Source organism: Suillus fuscotomentosus, assembly GCF_016647785.1.
Source record: "Suillus fuscotomentosus strain FC203 chromosome Unknown F5891scaffold_6, whole genome shotgun sequence".
NCBI classification, from domain to species: domain Eukaryota; kingdom Fungi; phylum Basidiomycota; class Agaricomycetes; order Boletales; family Suillaceae; genus Suillus; species Suillus fuscotomentosus.
Genome location: NW_024539518.1, coordinates 275,854 through 295,738, shown reverse-complemented (window position 1 = coordinate 295,738; position 19,885 = coordinate 275,854). Strand labels below are relative to the sequence as shown.

The window sequence follows — 19,885 nt, the reverse complement described above, 5'->3', positions numbered from 1 at the left end:
AACCAGGGCCATTTCAATAAGATGTTATCCGAATTAGCGGTTCCCTCATGCCACTTCCGGATCTTTAGCCTTGGTCGTCAAAATCTCTCAACGCTATGCTGATTTCGTTCTCATTTGGATTCAGAAACCCTGCCGAAACCGGGTCTCAGATATATATAAAGGTTCCTTTAAGCCCTCCTCTTATCACTACTCCCCCCTAGTACGCAGTGCCACTGCCCGAAGTCATGCGCACTTCAAGACTATCAGTCTCCCGTGAACGCGATGGAACGACCCTCACTCCTCAGAGAAAACACCGTAAATTACTCAAGGATGGCTCCAGTGAAGTCTGGCCAGAAGAGATTGAGAGAATATTCGTTCAAGGTTAGTCATCTACCATCATCTCTTCCTCTCACTGTCTCACCCCCCACTCAGGTCTTCGAGAATACTGGGAATCACCTTGGGCAACTTACTCTCGTGGCAGAAGTCGTTGGAGAAACCAGTTCTTGGTCGAGTACCTGCAGCGCGCTGGAATAGACCGTTCCAAGAAGCAAGTCGCAAGCCACATACAGGTACTTCGTAATATGTGGAAAGGCGAACATGGTAAGAAAACTTCATCGAGCGTCTATTGATTCCTTCTTAACCTGTCGTCTAGAATACCACTTGGTGGCTGGTGGTGAGGAATTACTCCTGGATACCGGTCTCCCTACGTCGGTCAAAGCAGAGGAGTCACCCGACTCCCATATGATGGCATCCATGTTCCTCGATGATCACTCCCCAGCATCAGACCGTCCCGGTCGTCCGGTGTCTCGTACGTCCCGCCATAATCTCCCTCGTGCAAGTCCCGCCATAATGGGTTCAAAGACCGAACCCATAATGCCGCCATATCCGAATCCCCGGATACCAACGGCCGACGACGGATGCCGTCGCGTACGGTCAATGTCCACTTCTGCTAGCGCTGACCAACGGCGACTTTCGCCATTGGCATCTTCCCTCTCCCCTGATATATCGGTCCGGCCAACAGCATCGCAATCGTGCCCACATGTACCACGTACTGCCACACGTGCGGACTTCGACTTTAACCGTGGCTATGAACGGCAAAATCAATCCGTGCTCACCGCTGACCAAATGTCGCCGGACCTCCTTCTTTCGAATTCTCCCCGGGTTCAGAACTCATCAACGCTGTTCTCATGCACACTTCGTCCTTCATTATTGACAGGATTGTCGCTTTGGGCAGAGGGAATGCATCCCGCCACGGTGTCGGTGGATGCTCTTTCCTCGCAAACACAGCCAACGGACTTGAACGCTTCGGTTGTGGCACTACGTGTCAAGCTCCGCCTCCCTCCAATAGAGGCTCCATACTCCCCGGCCCTCCACGGCTTTCAAGGATCAATTACATGCGACGCTCCACGTACCTCCAGTATTAGGTGCTCCACAGCTGTTTTCGTCCGAAACCAGTGTGTCTCTCGGGAAAGCAGTTATTGTTCCGTAATAGCTGCGGATGCTACCGGACCTGAAATACTGGATCACATCACCCTACTCTTGCCCGATTCCCAGCTCAGTCGAAGTCGGTGGATAGATCCTGGTGAGTACTTGCGTTCAGACACGCTGCCTCGTGTTAACAACGCGACAACAGATATGCAAACATGCATCATACAGAAAATTGTGGTTGATGAACAAGTCATAGCAGCCATTTACTACGATCTCGACAGAAGGCAGTGTGAAAATTTGCCGTCTGTGGAGCTCATTGGATTCCAAAAATACACCGGCCACGCGGACACCACTCTAGTGCCAAATACCAGTGGCGCCTTCGTACCAAACTACACTTATGCACCTGGACACAGCATACCTCGTACCATCCATGCCACTCCAACGTCTTTGTCTCATGCACTCATTCCTCCTAGCACGGATTCTTCCCGAGCTATTCCTTTTCATGAATCGCCTTACATGATGCCTTCATGAGCTTAATGAACCCAATATTTATTATCACCGCACGCTTTTCGTTCGAACTTTTTGTTGTATCAAACTTGCGGCGGAAGCCATTCATGGACCATGTTAATTTGGACGAACGGTCAGCTCTTAATCTGCTTTGGTTAAATTTAAACATGTATCTTCCATCATTTGTTGCATGCTATTGTAGATACCGTGTACGACTTACTGCGCACCATAATATGTATGAAATTTTACGTGTTGTTACGATCTTGTATAATTGGACAAACTGCGGGCGGCATCTCGCACTCGACTATCGTAATGGTGCTGTTGCAGCAGGGACAGTTCCCAGAAACACGTCCCAAACGGATGGCACAACTGAGGGTCGTCCACTTCAGGGCGGTATACACCATCAACTCGCCTATCTTCAGTCGACAATAACGCTTCGAGTTTCGGATCCTTGGCGACCAAACTTTCCACAAATTCTAGAGCACGGAGGGCGGCGCTCGGGGGCCAGTTGAGTGACGCAATCAACAAGCGTTTACTAAACGCTGCCGATCTCCAATGGATTGCCGTATTTCCCGAACTTCGCGGAGAAAATACGATATTCAGGGCTCGGAAGAGCATGTCAGCGGTTGATGGAGGTTTTGAGTTGCCGAAGTTTGAGACGAACGCACTCGGCGGAGGCGCGTCGACTTGCATCGATACGCTGACCGGCAGTATGATAGCATACAAATGATTGATGAAGTCGGTAAGGTCGATATTGAGCGCTTCACCTGAAATACGGCATTGAGAACGTTGGGGTAATTGTTTGCAATGGATAACGACGAACCTTGTCCTGAGAGGAGCTCAAACGCGGTTACGATACACAGTAAGCGGTGCTGAATGTCGGTAGTGGCGTCAACACGAAATGACTCTGAGTCAGCGCTGGGGTCCTCCTCCGGGGCATCGCGGAGAATAAGATCCTTCAAGACCTGCATCAGATCTTTGAAGAAGTCGATATTGATAAGATGAGCAAATTTGGAAATGCCTCGCAAGGCCGCCGGCAGAAGGGATGTTGGGCGGGGATGCTTGAGTATCCGAAAATACAAAACGAATAGAAGTTTCAGGGTCTCAGTGTGCTACACCGGAACCGTTAGTCGAGTTTTTATATCGATGGGTTACGAAACTCACTGTATTTGCTCGTTCCTCTTTGTCAACTTCTGCTTCTGCGTCCCGCATTTCCCGTTCGATTTCCTTCCGTTCTTTTAGGACCTTTTGCGCCTTCTTACTAAGATGGGGTTGTTCGGTCGATTTGCCTTTAGCTCGTCGGGCCGCAGCCTTGCCTTTCGACTGCATGTGTTTGTCTACCTTGGAGTCTGACGCGCGGATATTGAGTTCTGTCTTGAGGCGAAGATGCAGAAGACACGTAAGTACTTCAGGGTGTACGTTAAAGTGCCTTTCTTTAGTCATACGGTTTAGAAGCTGGACGGCTTCTAAGGAAGGGGCACCTGTTTGATCCTGGCGGAAGATACTGATCAATGTGTTCATACAGAGATCAGAAGCCTGGCATGTCAATCAATTGTCAAGTGGGGCGGATACGGCATGTGTTAGTTTAACTACTTACCTCATCCCACGACTTCTTGCTCAAGCGCGCCACAATGCATGTTATCAAGTTGGTTCTAAAATTGAAGTGGGTGACCTCAGTGGCCAGGGTGCACATACATTTAAGCGCAACCTCTGCTAGTTCGCTTTTGGCTGTATGAAAATCCATCAGTAAGCCACTATCAATAAACCACTATCAGAACACGCGTCACCTTTGAGTTCAGCTTCAAGCGAGCGGAGGTAATTTTGATACACTAGCACAAAACCCTGCTCCCATTCTCGGGTACGGGCTACCATCTGGCTAACTTTTTCGGTCTTTTCTTTTTCGGTCAACGCTCGTATCCGGTAGCCCGGTATTATGTCCTTGAAAACAGCAAACTGTGAAAGTATAGCTAGCTTCCGGATGATGATATGGTTTAGAACCGGTTCTGGGTGAGAAGGAGACGTAATTTTCTCCAGGGAGAAAGTGTGAAGGCGGCGAAGTAACCCTAACTGTCATATATGTCGAGCAGACCAGTTGGCGAGATAGTGAAGTACGCACGCTATTTTCTGGCTCTGCAATTATTTCCTGGCAGATGGTGGCGATCTGGTCTTTAGCACCCTGTATCCGAGCTGTTCGTGATTTGTTTCCAACAACGTCGATGACAGCAGGACGGCCAAAACGTGCACCAGTCGCAACATCATCTATTCTATTTACTTCAACGGGTATTTCTTGCTCCTCCGCGGACTCGTCGGTGGCACTGTCTTCTTCGTCCGACGATGGAGGAGCTGCAATTTTCATGCCTGTTGAATGGATTCGCCCATCCGCTGATTTTATTGGCAGCCCTTGAATGTGGCGGTCTATCTTTGACTCGCGTGATTCTTGAACCTTCCGAGGAACACGTTCATAAGACATCTCGGCGTCGGAATCTAGATCATCTTCACTGGATAAATCTTGTTCGCTGTCATTGACAGAAGACCGGGAAATCGTGCCCGCTTCATCGTCAATACCAGAGCTCCAGGCTTCCTCGTCCTCATCATGAGAGTCAATTGACGGCAAGTCATCGTCCACGTTTGGTCTGCGAGCTGGCTTGTTCAATCGTTTCAGACGCTCAGTCTCCTTCTTGCTCCTACAAAGACATCAGAATTTAAACACCGTATAAGAGATGACATACGTTGATATGCCTTTGCGATCAAGTGTATTTAAGAATCCAGCACCATCTCCAAACTCCTCGAGGAGACCAGCATCCTCTTCGGAGACATCGCCATCTTCGGTATCCGCGTCATCGTGGTTTCCGGGCACCTCGATATAGCCTTTGTCCGCGGCTCGCTCCTTGCCTTTCTTTGATTGTGTTGTACCGGTCCTTGGTTTGCTGTTCGCCTGAAGCTTTCGCTTTTTTGAGGGTGCCTGTCGGAGCTATCAGCTATGATTACATAGTAAAATTTGTACAAAGACGTACTTTAGCAGCGGGAGCCGTTCTCTTTTTACCCTTCAATGCCATGAAGTTCCGCTGGTCTCTGGACGATTTCGGTGAAGCAGTTTGCAAACCTGATCGAAAATATGGTTTACCCAGAAAGGAAAGAGAGACTTGGTTGCGACGCCAATGCGACACTGCCACTGACGCGTTCTGCAGCAGCCTTTCCCGGCGGCAACTTTCTGGCGTGCGGTAGTTTCAAGAACTTGACCACCGACTGATTATTCCTGTCAAGTACCGTGGTACCATCGTGCGATGGACGGTCGAGTTACCCCACCACCCGTTCACCATGTCCTCAGGCCACATCATATTGATCTCATAGCAATGCTATTGTTGATTTTCAAGGAATACGAGCTTCAGAAGACTTTGCCAAAAGACTTTTTGCTCTATATGTATCGAGTTCTCTTGATGGAAACGTCTGAGGTGGGTCTGTAATTTTTCCTGGAGAGCTTACGATCAATAATGTCTTTCTCAGGTCATTGAACATAGGTCCCATCAGCATATGCTGGCGATGGTCAAAGTCGCGCCGAATGCAGACACGCCCGTTGTCCAGGGACTTATAGGCGCTCTGGAGAATGTGGTCGGTTCACAAGTGATACTGCTTTTGGCCCTCTCTCATCGGATATGCGATCATAGGCAACCCAGCTACGAGCGCTTGATCAACTAACTAACTTCTTCCTCAGTACGTCTCTGGGCTTATTTATCTTTCAGTAATGAATAATTCACAGGCACACCATCAATATTCGTTGAAAAAAGTGATGACCAAGTGAGCCAAAGTCATTCCTCGTAGGAGTCGATAGGTAACTGATAGTCTCCAGCCTGCTGTTCTGGTACGCAGTTGCTCACTTCTGTAGCACTATAGCTTAGAAGGTTGGCCATAGCGTCGATCATCCATGTTCGGTTTCTTTGTGCGCAGATGCTTCGTCAGTTTCATCAAGCTATCATTTTATGGCGTCATACAACTTCAAAAAGACTACCAGGCGTGGGTCAATGGATCCAGCCACGCAGGTTATGGGCCAATAGAGAAGGACATGCTGACTTCTGATATCTGGCTATTCAAGACGTCAAGTGACTTGAAATCTTGGGCGCGACCTGAACCATTTGAAGCGTAAGCAGTCGCTTTTCTTTCTAGCAGACTAGAATTATCCATTAATCATTGGACAATAGGTGGGAAAAAGGTCTCGCAACGGGAGATGATATCATAGGTCCCGAGAACTTGCGTAGATATTTTGAACAGCATTTTCATGAACACAATGATTCGTGCGTTGTGTTTGCCCAGCTTTCTGCGCCCTACCTCACCGAGCATCTTGCAGGGGTGTTCGACAACATGCGTTACTGAATCTAGTACGCATGCACTATACTCGAAAGGAATATCCTGCCGCCAGCAAGGTATCCTTGATATCATTTCTTCTCCTTCACAGCTCTCAGTGTCCACATACAGTTACTTCGTGAAGCAATTGCAGTCGCTAGAACAAGCGGAGATCGTATAACACTCCAGCATTGTATCAGGTAATTTATCTCCTCTTTTAACTGTGGAATGTTTGATTTCCGATATAGCATGCTTCATCGCTTGCCATCCCTGAACGAAACTCCAGTCTTAAACGAGATTCAGCCTGACCTGCATCCGTTGGAGGTGTTGTTTGACGTGACAAAACTACTTGATCCGCAATACGTGAGTGATAGCTCATGACATTGCATGATTCTATCTCTGATGCCTCGCATAGGGACAGCCGCTGACCTTGTGCTTTGAGAAATTGACCGAGGCTATTGCCCTACACAATCACTGGGTAGACACCAAGCAAGCAATGCCTCGTGATGCAGATATATGCAGTCACAATGCAATGCAAGCTGTACTATGGCAAACGTTAGGTGAGGTTATCTAGAGCTAGTATGACCGCAAAACTGACTTTACAGGATGTTACGACCTTGCCGATGTCGAGGAATCGTTCGTGTTGTCAATAACGAGGGCTGAAAGAGACGACCCAAACCGTCTGAATACGCTCATCAATCGCTCCTATAGGGTATGTCTCCGATTGAGAACTATTGGATAAGGTGCTGATCAGTTCTCTTGAAGCGCGCCAGAAATGGATTATACTCGGAGGCTTTGGCACTGCTACTGCATCCGGAGACGTGGCGTGGCCTTTCATTAGACGCATACCACCAGTGGGCGGACGCCGTCTGGCATATACTAGCCCTGAGGACAAGTCGTCGGTACGTTATGCTCCTCTCATACTTTATTTGCCCATTTGACAGTGATCAATGGCAGTGGACAACGACGTTTCTTTGATGACTTCCTCTTACCCCGAAGGCCTTCGTCATCAACCTTCGTCTCGAGGGAATATTTCTTTGATGAAAGCTCGACGTCACTTCCTGCCCTAAACATGGAGTTACATGAAGTGATGAATGCTCGAGTGAGTTGGTTTTTCACATTCTTAGGCTCTTGCTGATTGATTACTAGCGACGCGGACAAGCAGTGGCTGCGATTCAACCGCTTCTGCAAGCTCTTTGGCAAGCAGAATTTCAGGGCAGATTTCCGTTGTATAGATTAGGCATGACACTCCTCGCCGATGTTGGCTTGGAATTCGGGATGTCAGAACATTGTCAACAGTTGATTCTAGGGATTATGCCACAAGTGGGTCCTGTCTCACCGTGAATCATGGGAAGTACTGAGAGATCCTTGACAACAGATATTGTCCGGACAGGAAATGGAGCACCGAGCTTTTGCAAACCACACCCTTGCAAGGTGCATGATTGCATCCACGGATTCATCAAGTATGACATTTTCAAGCGCGTTCGTGCCTGGTACTTACATCCTCGTAGAGGCAGGCCTTCGAAATGCACTGCCATGTTTACTTATGGCAGAAGCTGACTATATGTCTATGTCTATGCTAGAAGCTACTTCAGAAGTGCAGCAGCTACTCGTGGTTGTCTATCATAATCTTGGTATGACAGCTGAAGAGGAGGGAGCTTTTGAACGGTATATGCAGTCTACAAAGTTGGCTCAAGCTTTCGAAGAAAATCCTGCTGATCCGGAGGCAACAAGGGTATGGGATACAGTTACAGAGATCGGGAAATCATTGGCCTCTAGATAGACTGATACATCAATTATCATCATATGCGCGTTTTTGTCACGTACATGTGAATTGTCACGCCACCTGTCACATTTTGTGACCCAATGGAGCGCGTTTCGGCAGTGGTTTAACCAACATTATTATTACTCTCCCCTCGTCAACTTTCACATGGACGGGCCTCCACCTCAGGAGGAAGATTTTTCTTCCCTTCCAATATCAGAGAGGCTTAATCACAAAAACTGGAAAGCCCGTGTAAGCGGATACGAATCATTGATCAAGACTTTCCAAACCACCGCATCCGACACCGACCCCGCATTTAAGCCCTACATCAACAGTCCTGATCTTCTTAAGAAGATCGCCACAGATTCCAATGCCGTGGCACAAGAGAAAGGCGTAGAGTGTCTTGTGGCACTAGTCAAGTTTGCTGGAGAGTCTACCGCAAAGACCAGGGAGGCTGTCGTGCCGGCCTTAGTTGACAAGTGTCTTGGGTCTGCGAGGGCCGGTACAAAGAACCAAGCAATAGAACTTATTCTTCAATACGTGGAAGTTGAGAATTCCGCCGCTGGTGTTGTAGTACGTGCAATGTCCGCCTTCTCTTGATACCGTTTTAACAGATATCTCATTCATTCAGGCGGATATAATACCCGGTCTTTCTGCAAAACAACCAAAGGCTGTCACTGGATGTGTGTTTGCTTTGAAAGAAGTCGTTCGGTAAGCTGTCTGCATCTCCGTCCTACACTCTGGACCTCTGTTTCCGAGCGATCTGACTGCTATTTCTGTGCAGGACTTTCGGAACTCAAGTGACTCCTCCGGCCCCCGTGTTAAAATCATTGCCAAAGATATTTGCGCATGCCGACAAGAATGTCCGTGCAGAAGGCACGCAACTCGCTCATACATTATATCAGTACATCGGTCCAGCGATCGACCCTTGGTTATCGGACCTTAAGCCAGTGCAGGTCAAAGAATTACAGGAGGCATTTGAGGGGATGGAAAGTGCAGGGAAGGGTAAAGGAACTTTGAAGTCCGAAAGGCTCACGCGAGAGCACCAGCGCGAGGCAGAGATGGCAGGTGATGCGGCTGATGATGGTGAAGTTGAAGCAGGCGGACAACCAGAAGGTCAGAATATCGTCAATAATTATAGATGATGCGACGTTCATATCTCACTTTCCAGAACTGGATTTTCCAGATCCTCGCACTCTGGTAGAACCAGTTAACATTGTTGCAAAGCTCCCCTCCAACCTCCAAGCTAACCTCACGTCTTCAAAATGGAAAGAAAGAAAGGAAGTATTGGACGAGCTGCTCACACTTGTAAATGCCACCCCTCGCATCCAGGATGCCCCTGAGCTGGCAGAACTAGCGAAGTCACTTGCTGCATGCATCTCGAAAGATGCAAACATTAATTGTGTCATGACTGCCGCTCACGTTATAGAGGGCCTTGCAAAGGGCGTGATGTCTCCGTTCGGCAGGCTCAGGGAGACGATCATTCCTTTGATGCTAGAGCGCTTGAAAGAACGGAAAGCAAATGTTACGGATGCAATCGGAGCTGCACTAGATGCTGTTTTCGCAACGGTATGTGGTTTTGAATAGATTCCCCATATTTGGTTGATGAGTTCTGCAGACGACCTTACCAGATATGATACCTGATCTGATACCAGCTCTGGGAAATAAGAACCCACAAATAAAAGAAGGGACTCTCAAGTTTCTCGCTCGCTCGCTATCGACTTCAACGACGCCGGTGCAAACTGGCCAGATAAAGACGCTAACTGATCCGCTCGCTGTTTTGCTCGAGGACGGTTTTGAGGGCGCACGCAACGAAGCTGCTGCCTGCTTAGGTACCCTCATGAAGATGGTTGGCGAGCGCCCGCTTAATGCTCTGATGGATGGGCTCGCCGATATTCGCAAGGCGAAGGTGAAAGAAGCATACGAGAAAGCTGTGGTAAAATGTAAAGCTGGCGCTCCAAAGGCTCCCGCTGCTGCGAAAGAACCTCCAAAGAAAAAAGTCCTGCCTTCCAAGAAAGCAGAAGTCACTGCTCCCCCTAAAGCGGAGGCGACCGATGCACTAATGATAGACGAAGAACCTCCAAAGAAGCCGGTTGGGAAACCGCCTGCCAGGCTTATGGTTCGTATTTTCTTGACCCTGAGGATATTACTAACATTTGACCATTACATCAGAAGAAAGCCCCGCCGACTTCTGAGGCACCGGAAGCAAGTTCCTCAACTGGAGGTCCTCCGGTCAAGGCTGTTCCTGCTGTCAAGAAGCTTGCTCCCACCGCTGCTGCGAAACCCTCGAAGTCTGCCGCTCCCGCTGCGCCTGGTACTCTTGACGGTTTCAAATATAAACATACTCCTGAGGATGCTGAGGGTCTTGCGGCCGAGTTAATACCAGCAGCTATCATGGAAGGTTTGGGAGATGCCAATTGGAAAGCCAGGCTTGCTGCATGCGAAGAAATGCAGACTTGGATAGAAGGTGTTGTTGAAGATGTTGATGCCGAGGTCGTTATCCGAGCTATAGCGAAGAAAGGATGGTCCGAAAAGAATTTCCAGGTTCGTCGATCTGGCCTCAGAAATAGGTTCACATCATGTGATCATTTTTTAGGTATCAGCAAAACTGTACGGTGTCCTGACCATTCTTGCTGAGCGCTGTCCATCATTCGGAAGGTCGTGTGTCGCACTGTCAACAAGTCATCTTTCTGAGAAGTTGGGCGATATGAAGCTTAAAAAATCAGCTGGTGATGCACTGACAGCTTTTGCAGAGAAAACATCTCTACAGTTTGTACTCAACCAAGGCATGTTCATGCTCCTTTTTGCGGACCTGTCTTATGATGATCTTCGATTATAGCATACGATTCACTTGGCAAGCAGAAGGCCCCGAAAGTCCTTGCAGACGCACTTGGATGGATCGATACCTCTATTGTTGAATTTGGCATTGCTGGCATTTCCCTTCGTCCTCTCATTGACTTTTTGAAGACTGCTCTGAAGAATTCTAATGCGGCTGTAAGGACAAGTGCTACACAGACCCTCGTCTCTGTCAAGTTATTCGCAGGATCTAGTAAGAATGTTGTCATCTTTGGAATTGAAACCTCTAACACGACCCTTAGGTATCAAGGACTTCCTGGAGGACCTGAATGCCCAACTTTTAGTGACCATTCAAGGCGAATTTGACAAGGTCGAGGGTGCGCCAGCGCCAGAGCCAAGTCGTACTTCTGTTGACATTGCGGCCTTGGCACCTGCGACTGGTGGAGGAGCTGCTAAAGGGTTTGACCCTTTGGACGACCTCTTTCCAAGAGTGGAGATTGACGGGCTGCTCAAGGGCACCACCATTCTTGCTGATACTAAGAGTGACGCTTGGAAAGCTAGGAAGGAAGCTCTGGAGATGCTCCAAGCACTTTTGGACCAAGGAGCAAACAAGCGCCTGAAACCCACTATAGGCAAGGATCTCCTGATCAAGGTTGATAGTACTCATACTGATGCCCTTTTCAGGCGAAATTGCACAAATTCTTAAGGCCCGAGTGCTGGACACCAATAAAGCTGTCCAAAGTCTTGCACTCGACATAGTCGCTCGTATCGCCACTGGCATGGGCAAACCCTTTGAAAAGCAAAACAAGCTTTTCGTAGTACCAGTGGCCACAGTTCTTTCTGATCAGAAGGCACCAATTCGCGCGGCTGCAATCCAGACTTTGACCGCAATGGCAACCGCAAGTGAAGGACTAGATTATATGGTGCATTTTTTGGGAACAGCCCTAGAAGCAGTTAACCCAACTCAACGAGCCTCCCTACTTGGGTGGATAGCCGACTATCTCAAAGATCATCCCCCTACCTCGTCGTTGGACCTGAGTAGTTGGGCTGCTACCGTGGTCTCCTGCCTCGATGATCGGAGCGCTGATGTTAGAAAGGGCGCGCAAGCCCTCCTGCCTCACTTGATCACCTTTGTCGGCTTCGACAAAGTCATGCAACACACCAACTCGTTAAAGCCAGCGTCGAGGAAGACTGCTGTTCCAATTATTCAAGCGGCTCGAGATAATGCGGCTCCACCACCCATCACTACACTTGTGGCAACAACACCATCAAACGCCTCTACTTCGAAAGCTGCCTCCTCAGTACCCGCAAGTTTATCATCAAGTTCCCCTCCACCATCTCCGGTTCCCTCCACAGTGGCCAGTAAACTCACGGGTGTCCGACGGAAATTGCCACAAGGGACAAACTCTCGACCGGACTCTCAAGCGGATTCATTGGATGAACCTGCCACATCTCGCCTTCCGGGGAAGTTAGGAGTCGGTGGCCTCAAGCGCGCGGGAGCGTCAATTATTGCTACCAAGGGTTCCGTGGTACCTCCTCCGGCTATGGTTTCTGCTCTTCCATTCTCCAGTATGAACATGGAGGCTAAGCGTACGAGATTAGCCAAGGATGCTCAGCGGTGGATTAACGAAGGTGGAACTACCAGGAAGGATCTGGCCGATCTCCTGCAACACCAAATGGAGCCACACGCGTCAAAGGATCTCATCGCTCAGTTATTCAGTCACGACCACAACGCTGTTAACGATCATGTTTCAGGACTGACTACGATGCACAATTTCTTCTCTGCCGCGGAGTCTGGAGACGACAAATTCGGAGTCCCTCCCGACGATCTCAGAGCTGTCGCTTTAGCCTGCAGCGATCTCGCTCTGAAATATGTTTCTATCAAGGCTCATGAACCTCAATCCAACTTAAGTGCCAAAGGCCTAGAAGTGGCTGAAGCTGTTCTTGCGTTCCTACGCAGTGTTGACGCTCAAATAGATGACTCAGAGGCTTTGTGCTTCCTTCCGACATTGATCAACAAGGTACAGAATTGATGATTATAGTATATTTGGTTCTAATGTACACTTCCGCCAGCTCGGTGACGCTCGTGAACCAGTGCGCGCCCGTGTGCAGCAAATCATTCAAATGATGCCAAAGGTGTATGCATTCAGCCGAGTGTTTGACCTACTGCTGGAGCATGGCTTGAAATCTAAGGTGGCAAAGACCCGCCAGGGTGCCCTGGATGAAATAAGCAGTCTCCTGAAGCGCAACGGTATGTCTGCATGTAATCAGCCCAGCAAGGCCTTCCCTGTCTTGGGTTCTATGATCGCAGATAAAGACTCCGCTGTGCGGAAGTCTGCTCTATCTGCTCTGAGGTAAGGTTTGTTTGTTGTCATTGTCTTGAACATTGATAGACGAGATGCAGTGAGGTATACTCCTTGATTGGAGAGAAAGTCTGGTCGCTTGTGGGACCATTGTCAGCCAAAGATAAGACACAACTTGAAGAGCGTCTACGCCGCGTCGCAGGGCCCAGTACCCCAGGCAAGCCGGTGCCGCAGACACCCGCGCATCCTGCACAAATATCTCGTCTGACAGGCACTGGCATGCGTTCGGATTCGCCGACCTCACCACGACCAGCAAGTCCAGCTGTCTCGGGTATCTCCCGATTTGCTAGACCCGGTTCCCCTGCCAGGACCCCGCGGTCTGCCTCTCCAGCTCCTTCCCAAATTGCCAGACCTTCTTCTCCAATGCGACCGAAACTCCCAGGTATCGCCGTTCCATCGGCTATGGCAGGCACTTCAAATCTTGCCGCGCCATCCTCTCCTTTGGGCCTGCGCCCGAAGAGCATGTTACCATCGCGTCTCGGACCTCCTAAGCCTCGTCCGAACTTTGGATTATCCTCGAATGTGGCCACGCGTTCAGAAGAGCCTTCAGAACTGCCGTACGCCATCAACGCTAATGGCCACTCGCACAACAAAGCTCCATCTATGCCCTCTACAGAGTCTGTGGAGACTCTAGTAGATAGCGCCCACACATATGACGATGCTCCTGCGCTCGATACTCCCGACGACATCACAATTACAATCTCCAGCATATTAAGCAGCGATCCGGCTCGCAGCGTAGATGCTCTCAAGAAAATCCAAAGGATCCTGGTCACAAAGCCAGAAGACGGGCACGCATCTCCGGAGTATCGCGAATTGGCGGAACATACCGAAGGTCTTATAGAAACTATCACGCTTCAAATGGCACATGTCTTCGAACGTCCCGAAGATCTAGTGTCTGATGAAAACTTCAGATTGGCGAAGCACCTTATTCAGACACTCAACACGTTCTGTGACCACATCTTCCTGGCTGAGTCGCTAACCATTGATATTCTCACCCCTCTATTAGAGGAGCTTACACTGAGATTATTGGAGACTGATGAGAGCCACGTCACCAAGGTTAAGGATCTATCACGATTTATCAACATGATCATCTTGAGGCTGTTTGCCACAGGACGCAGGATGTCCATATTCCGGTGCGTATTTTTGTCACCCGTAATGTTGCTTTTCTGATTCCTGACACACTACATTAGTTCCCTGTTTTCCCTGCTTTTGCAAATCGTAAAGCCGTTCCCGAGCAATGGAACACTTTCAGACTCCAAAGAGGCTCGTGTCGCTGAGCTTGTCTTGAAATGTGTTTGGAAGCTAGCTCGAAACATTCCTCAAGATCTGAAGGAACAAAAACTCGATCCGGTCGAGCTTTTACCTGCGGTCGAGCACTTTTTACAGTCAGTACCTCCAAATGAATGGAGAGCCAGAGCCACGAACAAAGTCCCGTGCGGGGATATGCCATTGAGAACCATCAAAGTTATCATTCAGCATGTCGTTGGTATGTGAAATCTCAAGGAAGTAAGATCTGGACTAACCGGGTCTTAGCGCATTATGGCGACGAAGTTTATGACTTCCTTTCCGCATCCTTCGACGACCCATCAGCAACTATAGTATACCCCTACGTTTACCGCATTCTCAACTCCTCCTCTCGGGCAGCAACAGATATCCCAACGCGGTCGAATAACAGTCCATCAGAGTCCATTTCACGCCCTTACTCAGCAGCTTCCAGTCGGCCCATATCGCCTACAGGCTCTTCTGCCAATCAACAGCAGTCTTCCCCCAGTCATCGAACAAGCCCGAGTGTCTCTTCGCACAACGGCTTCTCGCCACCGGTAGAAGAGCCAGATCCGGAAGCACAATTGATCACTATCATAAATCACATCTCCAGTGAGACCACAGGAGCGATGCACAAGGAGGGTATCACTGAGCTGCACCAGTTCTTGAAGAATTACCCACACAAGCGTCCTCGCGTTGAGAAGCTGTTAGAGACAACTGGGCCTGCATTTCGCAAGTACATCAACCGCGCACTTGCGAGTCGGGCGGCCGAGGATATGGAACGAACCGCAGCAGTGGCAAGTACACTGTCAAGTATGTTTCCTCATTTTAGTTTCGAGTTTCACGCTTATGGTGTCCATTAGAATTGGAATCGAATGGCCATGAATCACCCGTTCCCACTTCCCCTGCTCCAAGCCGAGGGGAAATGTCACCTCAATCTGTACACCATACATATGATCCGCCAGCAGAGGATCGGTTGCATCAACTGCACGGCATATTCCATTATAATCGTGCAAGCACAACGAGCAATGGATCTTCGCAAAGTGCTGCAAGACCTCGGATATCGGAGAGCTGACTTGAACCAGACTGATCGATGGATTCTTTCAACATCTCACACTTTCTTTGTTTCTGCAATTCGATCATTTACGACTCTTCAAAGACCCTTCTTAATCAGGATGCACGATTTTTGTGGAATGTCAAGTATGTTTATTTCGAGTCATGCCTCGGAAAATGTATCATCACCCGCGGAGTTATTCTGCTAACACAGGCAAAAATATGCGTCGTAGGACCTTGTGACTTGTACACATACCTTTGCTGGATCTACTTTTGCGTGTTCATACCCCTTCCCCTTCCGTTTATCGTTGACATTAAAACCACAGACTATGATACGTGCCAATTTCCGCCATTGGGGAGGTCAAGACTTGATTTCGAAGTTCTGGGATAGCGAGCGGATCAGATCCGATCCTGGCGATTTGGTGGCCCGTATATCCCCCTCTCCGGATTGTGATGTGAATGATGCATAGTCGTGCATGTGCTCTCGCTTGTTACCGCAGATCTTCCCAGAGATGAGCTGGTGAGAGGCCCGACGTCGTGAACAACGGTGTGATCCGATTTCAATGTAATGTGCACAATATCGATATCATGAGCACGTCATCATCATGCATGACGAATAACTGAAGTAATAGTAGTGATCATAGCTACGTGGGTGATTCTATTTGCACATGTTGTGACACCCCAAAAATTGAGCCCCACTAGTACTCAGCTTAATATTAATCCCCTGAAGCTCGACGAACGCCAAGACTACGCCTTTCTCTTTATACCATCATACTTTGCACAACTAGTCACTAACTAAATTTCATAAAGCCTATTCTTAATGCCTTCAGCAATCACATATGAAGCTGCGCTGTTATTTTGGCGCATTGTCACGCAGATATTCTTCAGAGAGATACGACCTCGGGGTGCCTTCAACATTCCTCATAAGGGCCCCCTCATTTTTGTCGGTGCTCCTCATTCCAATCAAGTGAATTGTTATTATTCGTCTTTGGCAAACTCCGCTGACTGTTCTTCTATGTAGTTCCTTGATCCTCTCCTTCTCACCTTAGAGGTTTACCGCGAGACACACCGCCATGTCCAGTTTTTAACTGCTGCTAAGAGTCTGCAACGGAAGGCAGTGGGGTTTTTTGCCCGCCTCATGGACAGCAGTACGTTCATTGCGTCATATCTCCCACTCCTTATTGACTTTTATACAGTCCCCGTTTCTCGAGCTTCAGACGAGGCCAAACCAGGAACTGGATTAGTATACCTCTCTCCGGATGATCCTTGTTTAGTCCTCGGGGAAGGTACTCAGTTCAAAACTGAGTTTACCCCGAAAATGCAAATCATGCTTCCAAAGTCAGTCAACTCAGCGGTTGCCGAGGTCGTCGAAGTCATTTCAGATACGGAGTTGCGCGTCAAGAAAGAATTTGGAGGAGACAGTGGCAAAGGAACAACTCGCATTCGGGAGACAATTGCCGCAGGTGGAGAAAATGGGAATAAGGGTTTAGCGTTCAAGGTTCTGCCGTTCGTCGACCAGCAAGAAATGTATCGTGGTGTGTATCAGAAATTAAAGGAAGGAGGGTGCATTGGCATATTTCCCGAAGGCAAGCCCACTACTCATTAATTTCATTGCAGCGTTTCGTTACATTGTTGACCCCTTAGGTGGAAGTCACGACAGAACAGATCTACTCCCTCTCAAAGCTGGTGTTCTCCATCATGGCGTTAGGTGCTATGGCCAATGATCCAACTGTGCAAGTGAAGATTGTACCTGTCGGTCTATCATATTTCCATGCCCATCGCTTCCGTTCTCGTGCTGTTGTGGAATTCGGAACTGCTCTCGATGTACCTGCTGAGCTAGTTGAGATGTTTAAAGAAGGCGGTAACAAAAAGCGTGAAGCCGTGGCGAAGTTCTTGGACCTTATCTATGATGGGCTGAAGACAGTGACGATTCGTGCTCCAGATTATGACACACTTATGGTGCGTCCCTGGCGTCATATACTTGAGTAAGCAAGAACTGAAGCCCATGCAGCTTATTCAAGCCGTCCGCCGATTATACAAGACACCGGGGCAATATCTCACATTAGGACAAGTGGTCGAACTGAATAGGCGCTTTTTGAAAGGCTACACACACTTCAAAGATGAGCCCCGGGTACAGAAACTTAGAACAGACGTTTTGAAGTACAATCGTTTGATTCGTGATCTGGGAATTCGTGATCACCAAGTACGTCTACTGGCGACCCCCAATTCGTGCACCAACTCACGTTTTCCACAAGGTCCCACGAGCACAGAAGGCGAGCTGGAAAACGCTTGGCTTACTTGTCTATCGCCTCGTGCTCCTGATAATCTGGACGTCATTAGCTTTGCCAGGAGTCATACTCAATGGGCCCATGTTTATCTTGGCATCAATTATTTCACGTCAAAAAGCTAAAGGTATGCATCTACACTTATTATGTATCTGATTAATTACTCAAACCACCAATTTCCCTTCAGAGGCACTGGCTGCATCAGTAGTCAAAGTGGCTGGTCGCGATGTACTTGCAACGTGGAAGATTCTCATTTCGCTCGGTATCGCTCCAGTCATGTATGCTTTCTATGCTGTAGTTGCGACAATAGTCGCCGTGAAAGCCAACGCTTCTCTAGCCACGAGGATATGGACTCCCTTTCTGGTGATTTTGGCTTTGCCGTTCATGAATTACGCCGCCCTGAAGTTTGGCGAGGCTGGTATGGACGTACTGAAGTGAGGTTTTAAACGACCCGCTCCTAAATTATGCACTGACCCAGTTCGATTTCCGTATAGATCTTTGCGGCCCTTGATAGTGGCGTTGATCCCCGGTCAACAGCGGTCCTTCGACAAAGTGAAAGCCATGAGGGTTCGACTATCTAATGAAGTTGCCGATGTCATAAATGAGTTTGGCCCAAAGATTTATGATGATTTCGATCAGGCAAGTACATAGCAACCTGATTGATGCCTAGTGTTGACCACCTGATCAGTTCCGTATTCTGGTCCCTGCGAGCGCACCTCCTTCAACGGGTAATCCCGGGATTTGGCGGCGAAAGAGTAGCGTGGGGCAAGTTGATGCTCAAGGGAATTTGCTGATTCATCCCATGGTGAGCATTCACAGGTTTCTATGGTCGCACCCTCATGACCGCTGCACAGACATGGATCGATGAGCGGCTTTTCGGATGGAGCCGTAGCGCTAAATGTGGATCCAGTGCGTGGGGAGGAAGCACACCAACTCAGGACAGCAGCAGACCGGCGACACCTGACCTCTCAGATGGCGAAGACCATGGAGATTATGACCATGCCGTCAGCTATATATCCGCGTATGAGGATGCTTCGAGACACAAGGTGCGAAGTCGGCAGGGATCATACGCAGATCTCCAGCGACTTCGAATGACCACTACTCAGCCAAGCGCTTCTTCGAGTTCAAGCGGTACCCGTCTTGATGACTCCCAGTCTCTGCATATGCGACAGGGCTCACGGCGACGTAAGCATAGCTTATCTAACCTCGTTCCGGTCGAGCGCATTGGGTCCGCAGATCGGCAAGAGACATTTGAAGATGTGACAACGAGCTTGAACAAAGAAGCAAGTAGATAATCCTCGAGTGCTTAACTTCTCGATAATGTGACTATGGTAGAGGACTGTCCAAATTGCATGTTATGTGTGAAGTATTACATTGCGATTGCCAAACCGTATTGGAAGCCTATTCCAGGTATAGCTGTTCATATACGTATCTGTTCCAAAGCAACGAGGATAGCGAACATAGCAGATGAGAGAACGGTGACCGAGCGTCAGGGGAATTAGGAAGGGAGGCCTTTGATCTCGATGTAGGCGTTTTGGCGAAGCATTACTTTGGAAAACTCCATGCCGCACCCAGTACAACTGTAGCAAAAATGAATATATTGAGCTTCATCAGTGTTGACAATGGAAAGACCCACTTGAGGTATTCAGCGTGGTTGAAAAACTGGGACATGTGATGATGGAAAATTGAGATAACCTTGCGACGGCTGTCAACGTCACCCACCTGTATGTGTGTACAGCCTCCTTGGCGAGCCTTGTATGAACCGAGAGCTTCGCCACCTAAATCCATACATCTAATTTCCCTCTAAAAATGCACATTACAATGGCGTCGCTAAAAGAATGAAATGAAAGCGTGGCCCACCGTCCTACTCGAATAGCCATTCATAGCGCTGGAATATCTCAATCAGCCCTTGCGCACGATTATTTCATTCGAGTACACCAACTGACGGGATGTACTTTGTGATCACGTATATCGGGTTCCCTCGGGTTGAACCACATTTCTCGACGAAAAGATAGGGTTCAGTGTCAGTGTCATTGTCCGACATATAGACAGGCGCTCAGTGGATTGACAAGGGTGATAGATCTTGTAGGTGGAGGTGGGAAAGTAAGGAA

The 19,885-nt window shown here is 48.7% G+C and overlaps 6 protein-coding genes across 6 annotated transcripts; 4 read left to right on the top strand and 2 right to left on the bottom strand.

The window, feature by feature from the left end:
• Positions 1-224: 224 nt before the first annotated feature.
• F5891DRAFT_1182743 (uncharacterized protein) lies at positions 225-1,938 on the top strand (the record flags this gene model as incomplete). Its single annotated transcript, XM_041366207.1, has 3 exons — positions 225-360; positions 412-579; positions 632-1,938. The coding sequence occupies 3 exons, from the start codon at positions 225-227 to the stop codon at positions 1,936-1,938; spliced, it is 1,611 nt and encodes a 536-aa protein (XP_041231265.1).
• Positions 1,910-5,051, bottom strand: F5891DRAFT_622911 (nucleolar complex-associated protein-domain-containing protein). Its single transcript, XM_041372505.1, has 8 exons — positions 4,929-5,051; positions 4,644-4,876; positions 4,031-4,598; positions 3,702-3,981; positions 3,512-3,642; positions 3,079-3,450; positions 2,738-3,026; positions 1,910-2,681 (listed from the first exon to the last, which is right to left on the bottom strand). Exons 1-8 carry the CDS (start codon positions 4,968-4,970, stop codon positions 2,170-2,172), a joined length of 2,427 nt encoding a protein of 808 aa, XP_041231264.1. The 5' UTR covers positions 4,971-5,051; the 3' UTR covers positions 1,910-2,169.
• Positions 5,052-5,074: 23 nt separating this feature from the next.
• F5891DRAFT_1006019 (uncharacterized protein) lies at positions 5,075-5,625 on the top strand. Its single transcript, XM_041360409.1, has 2 exons — positions 5,075-5,366; positions 5,419-5,625. The coding sequence occupies exons 1-2, from the start codon at positions 5,199-5,201 to the stop codon at positions 5,608-5,610; spliced, it is 360 nt and encodes a 119-aa protein (XP_041231263.1). The 5' UTR covers positions 5,075-5,198; the 3' UTR covers positions 5,611-5,625.
• A 211-nt stretch (positions 5,626-5,836) lies between these two features.
• Positions 5,837-15,511, top strand: F5891DRAFT_1125744 (armadillo-type protein; the record flags this gene model as incomplete). Its single annotated transcript, XM_041364003.1, has 23 exons — positions 5,837-6,051; positions 6,111-6,203; positions 6,501-6,615; positions 6,668-6,812; positions 6,858-6,964; positions 7,018-7,158; positions 7,402-7,575; positions 7,631-7,987; positions 8,204-8,587; positions 8,646-8,725; positions 8,799-9,130; positions 9,186-9,583; positions 9,633-10,133; positions 10,211-10,558; positions 10,611-10,800; positions 10,854-11,063; positions 11,113-11,442; positions 11,495-12,831; positions 12,884-13,164; positions 13,215-14,306; positions 14,364-14,659; positions 14,707-15,249; positions 15,300-15,511. The coding sequence occupies 23 exons, from the start codon at positions 5,837-5,839 to the stop codon at positions 15,509-15,511; spliced, it is 7,881 nt and encodes a 2,626-aa protein (XP_041231262.1).
• Positions 15,512-16,309: 798 nt separating this feature from the next.
• F5891DRAFT_1125743 (uncharacterized protein) lies at positions 16,310-19,069 on the top strand (the record flags this gene model as incomplete). The annotated part of the gene is given in 13 exon segments (XM_041364002.1): positions 16,310-16,456; positions 16,511-16,637; positions 16,686-17,075; positions 17,134-17,175; positions 17,198-17,448; positions 17,501-17,692; positions 17,745-17,901; positions 17,962-18,208; positions 18,269-18,417; positions 18,463-18,466; positions 18,486-18,579; positions 18,629-18,959; positions 19,011-19,069. The coding sequence occupies 13 exon segments, from the start codon at positions 16,310-16,312 to the stop codon at positions 19,067-19,069; spliced, it is 2,190 nt and encodes a 729-aa protein (XP_041231261.1).
• A 101-nt stretch (positions 19,070-19,170) lies between these two features.
• On the bottom strand, positions 19,171-19,633 carry F5891DRAFT_622577 (uncharacterized protein). Its single transcript, XM_041372504.1, has 3 exons — positions 19,497-19,633; positions 19,411-19,436; positions 19,171-19,354 (listed from the first exon to the last, which is right to left on the bottom strand). The coding sequence occupies exons 1-3, from the start codon at positions 19,560-19,562 to the stop codon at positions 19,273-19,275; spliced, it is 174 nt and encodes a 57-aa protein (XP_041231260.1). The 5' UTR covers positions 19,563-19,633; the 3' UTR covers positions 19,171-19,272.
• Between the last annotated feature and the right edge of the window lie 252 nt (positions 19,634-19,885).

Coding starts and splice junctions, on each gene's coding strand:
- F5891DRAFT_1006019 (XM_041360409.1), top strand. CDS start 5,199: ATGGACGGTCGAGTTACCCCACCACCCGTTCACCATGTCCTCAGGCCA. Junction 5,367..5,418: donor TCTTGATGGAAACGTCTGAG/GTGGGTCTGTAA, acceptor TGTCTTTCTCAG/GTCATTGAACATAGGTCCCA.
- F5891DRAFT_622577 (XM_041372504.1), bottom strand. CDS start 19,562: ATGGATTTAGGTGGCGAAGCTCTCGGTTCATACAAGGCTCGCCAAGGA. Junction 19,437..19,496: donor GAGGCTGTACACACATACAG/GTGGGTGACGTT, acceptor CACATGTCCCAG/TTTTTCAACCACGCTGAATA. Junction 19,355..19,410: donor AACCACGCTGAATACCTCAA/GTGGGTCTTTCC, acceptor TTTTTGCTACAG/TTGTACTGGGTGCGGCATGG.
- F5891DRAFT_622911 (XM_041372505.1), bottom strand. CDS start 4,970: ATGGCATTGAAGGGTAAAAAGAGAACGGCTCCCGCTGCTAAA. Junction 4,877..4,928: donor GAACGGCTCCCGCTGCTAAA/GTACGTCTTTGT, acceptor TAGCTCCGACAG/GCACCCTCAAAAAAGCGAAA. Junction 3,982..4,030: donor TTGCAGAGCCAGAAAATAGC/GTGCGTACTTCA, acceptor CATATATGACAG/TTAGGGTTACTTCGCCGCCT.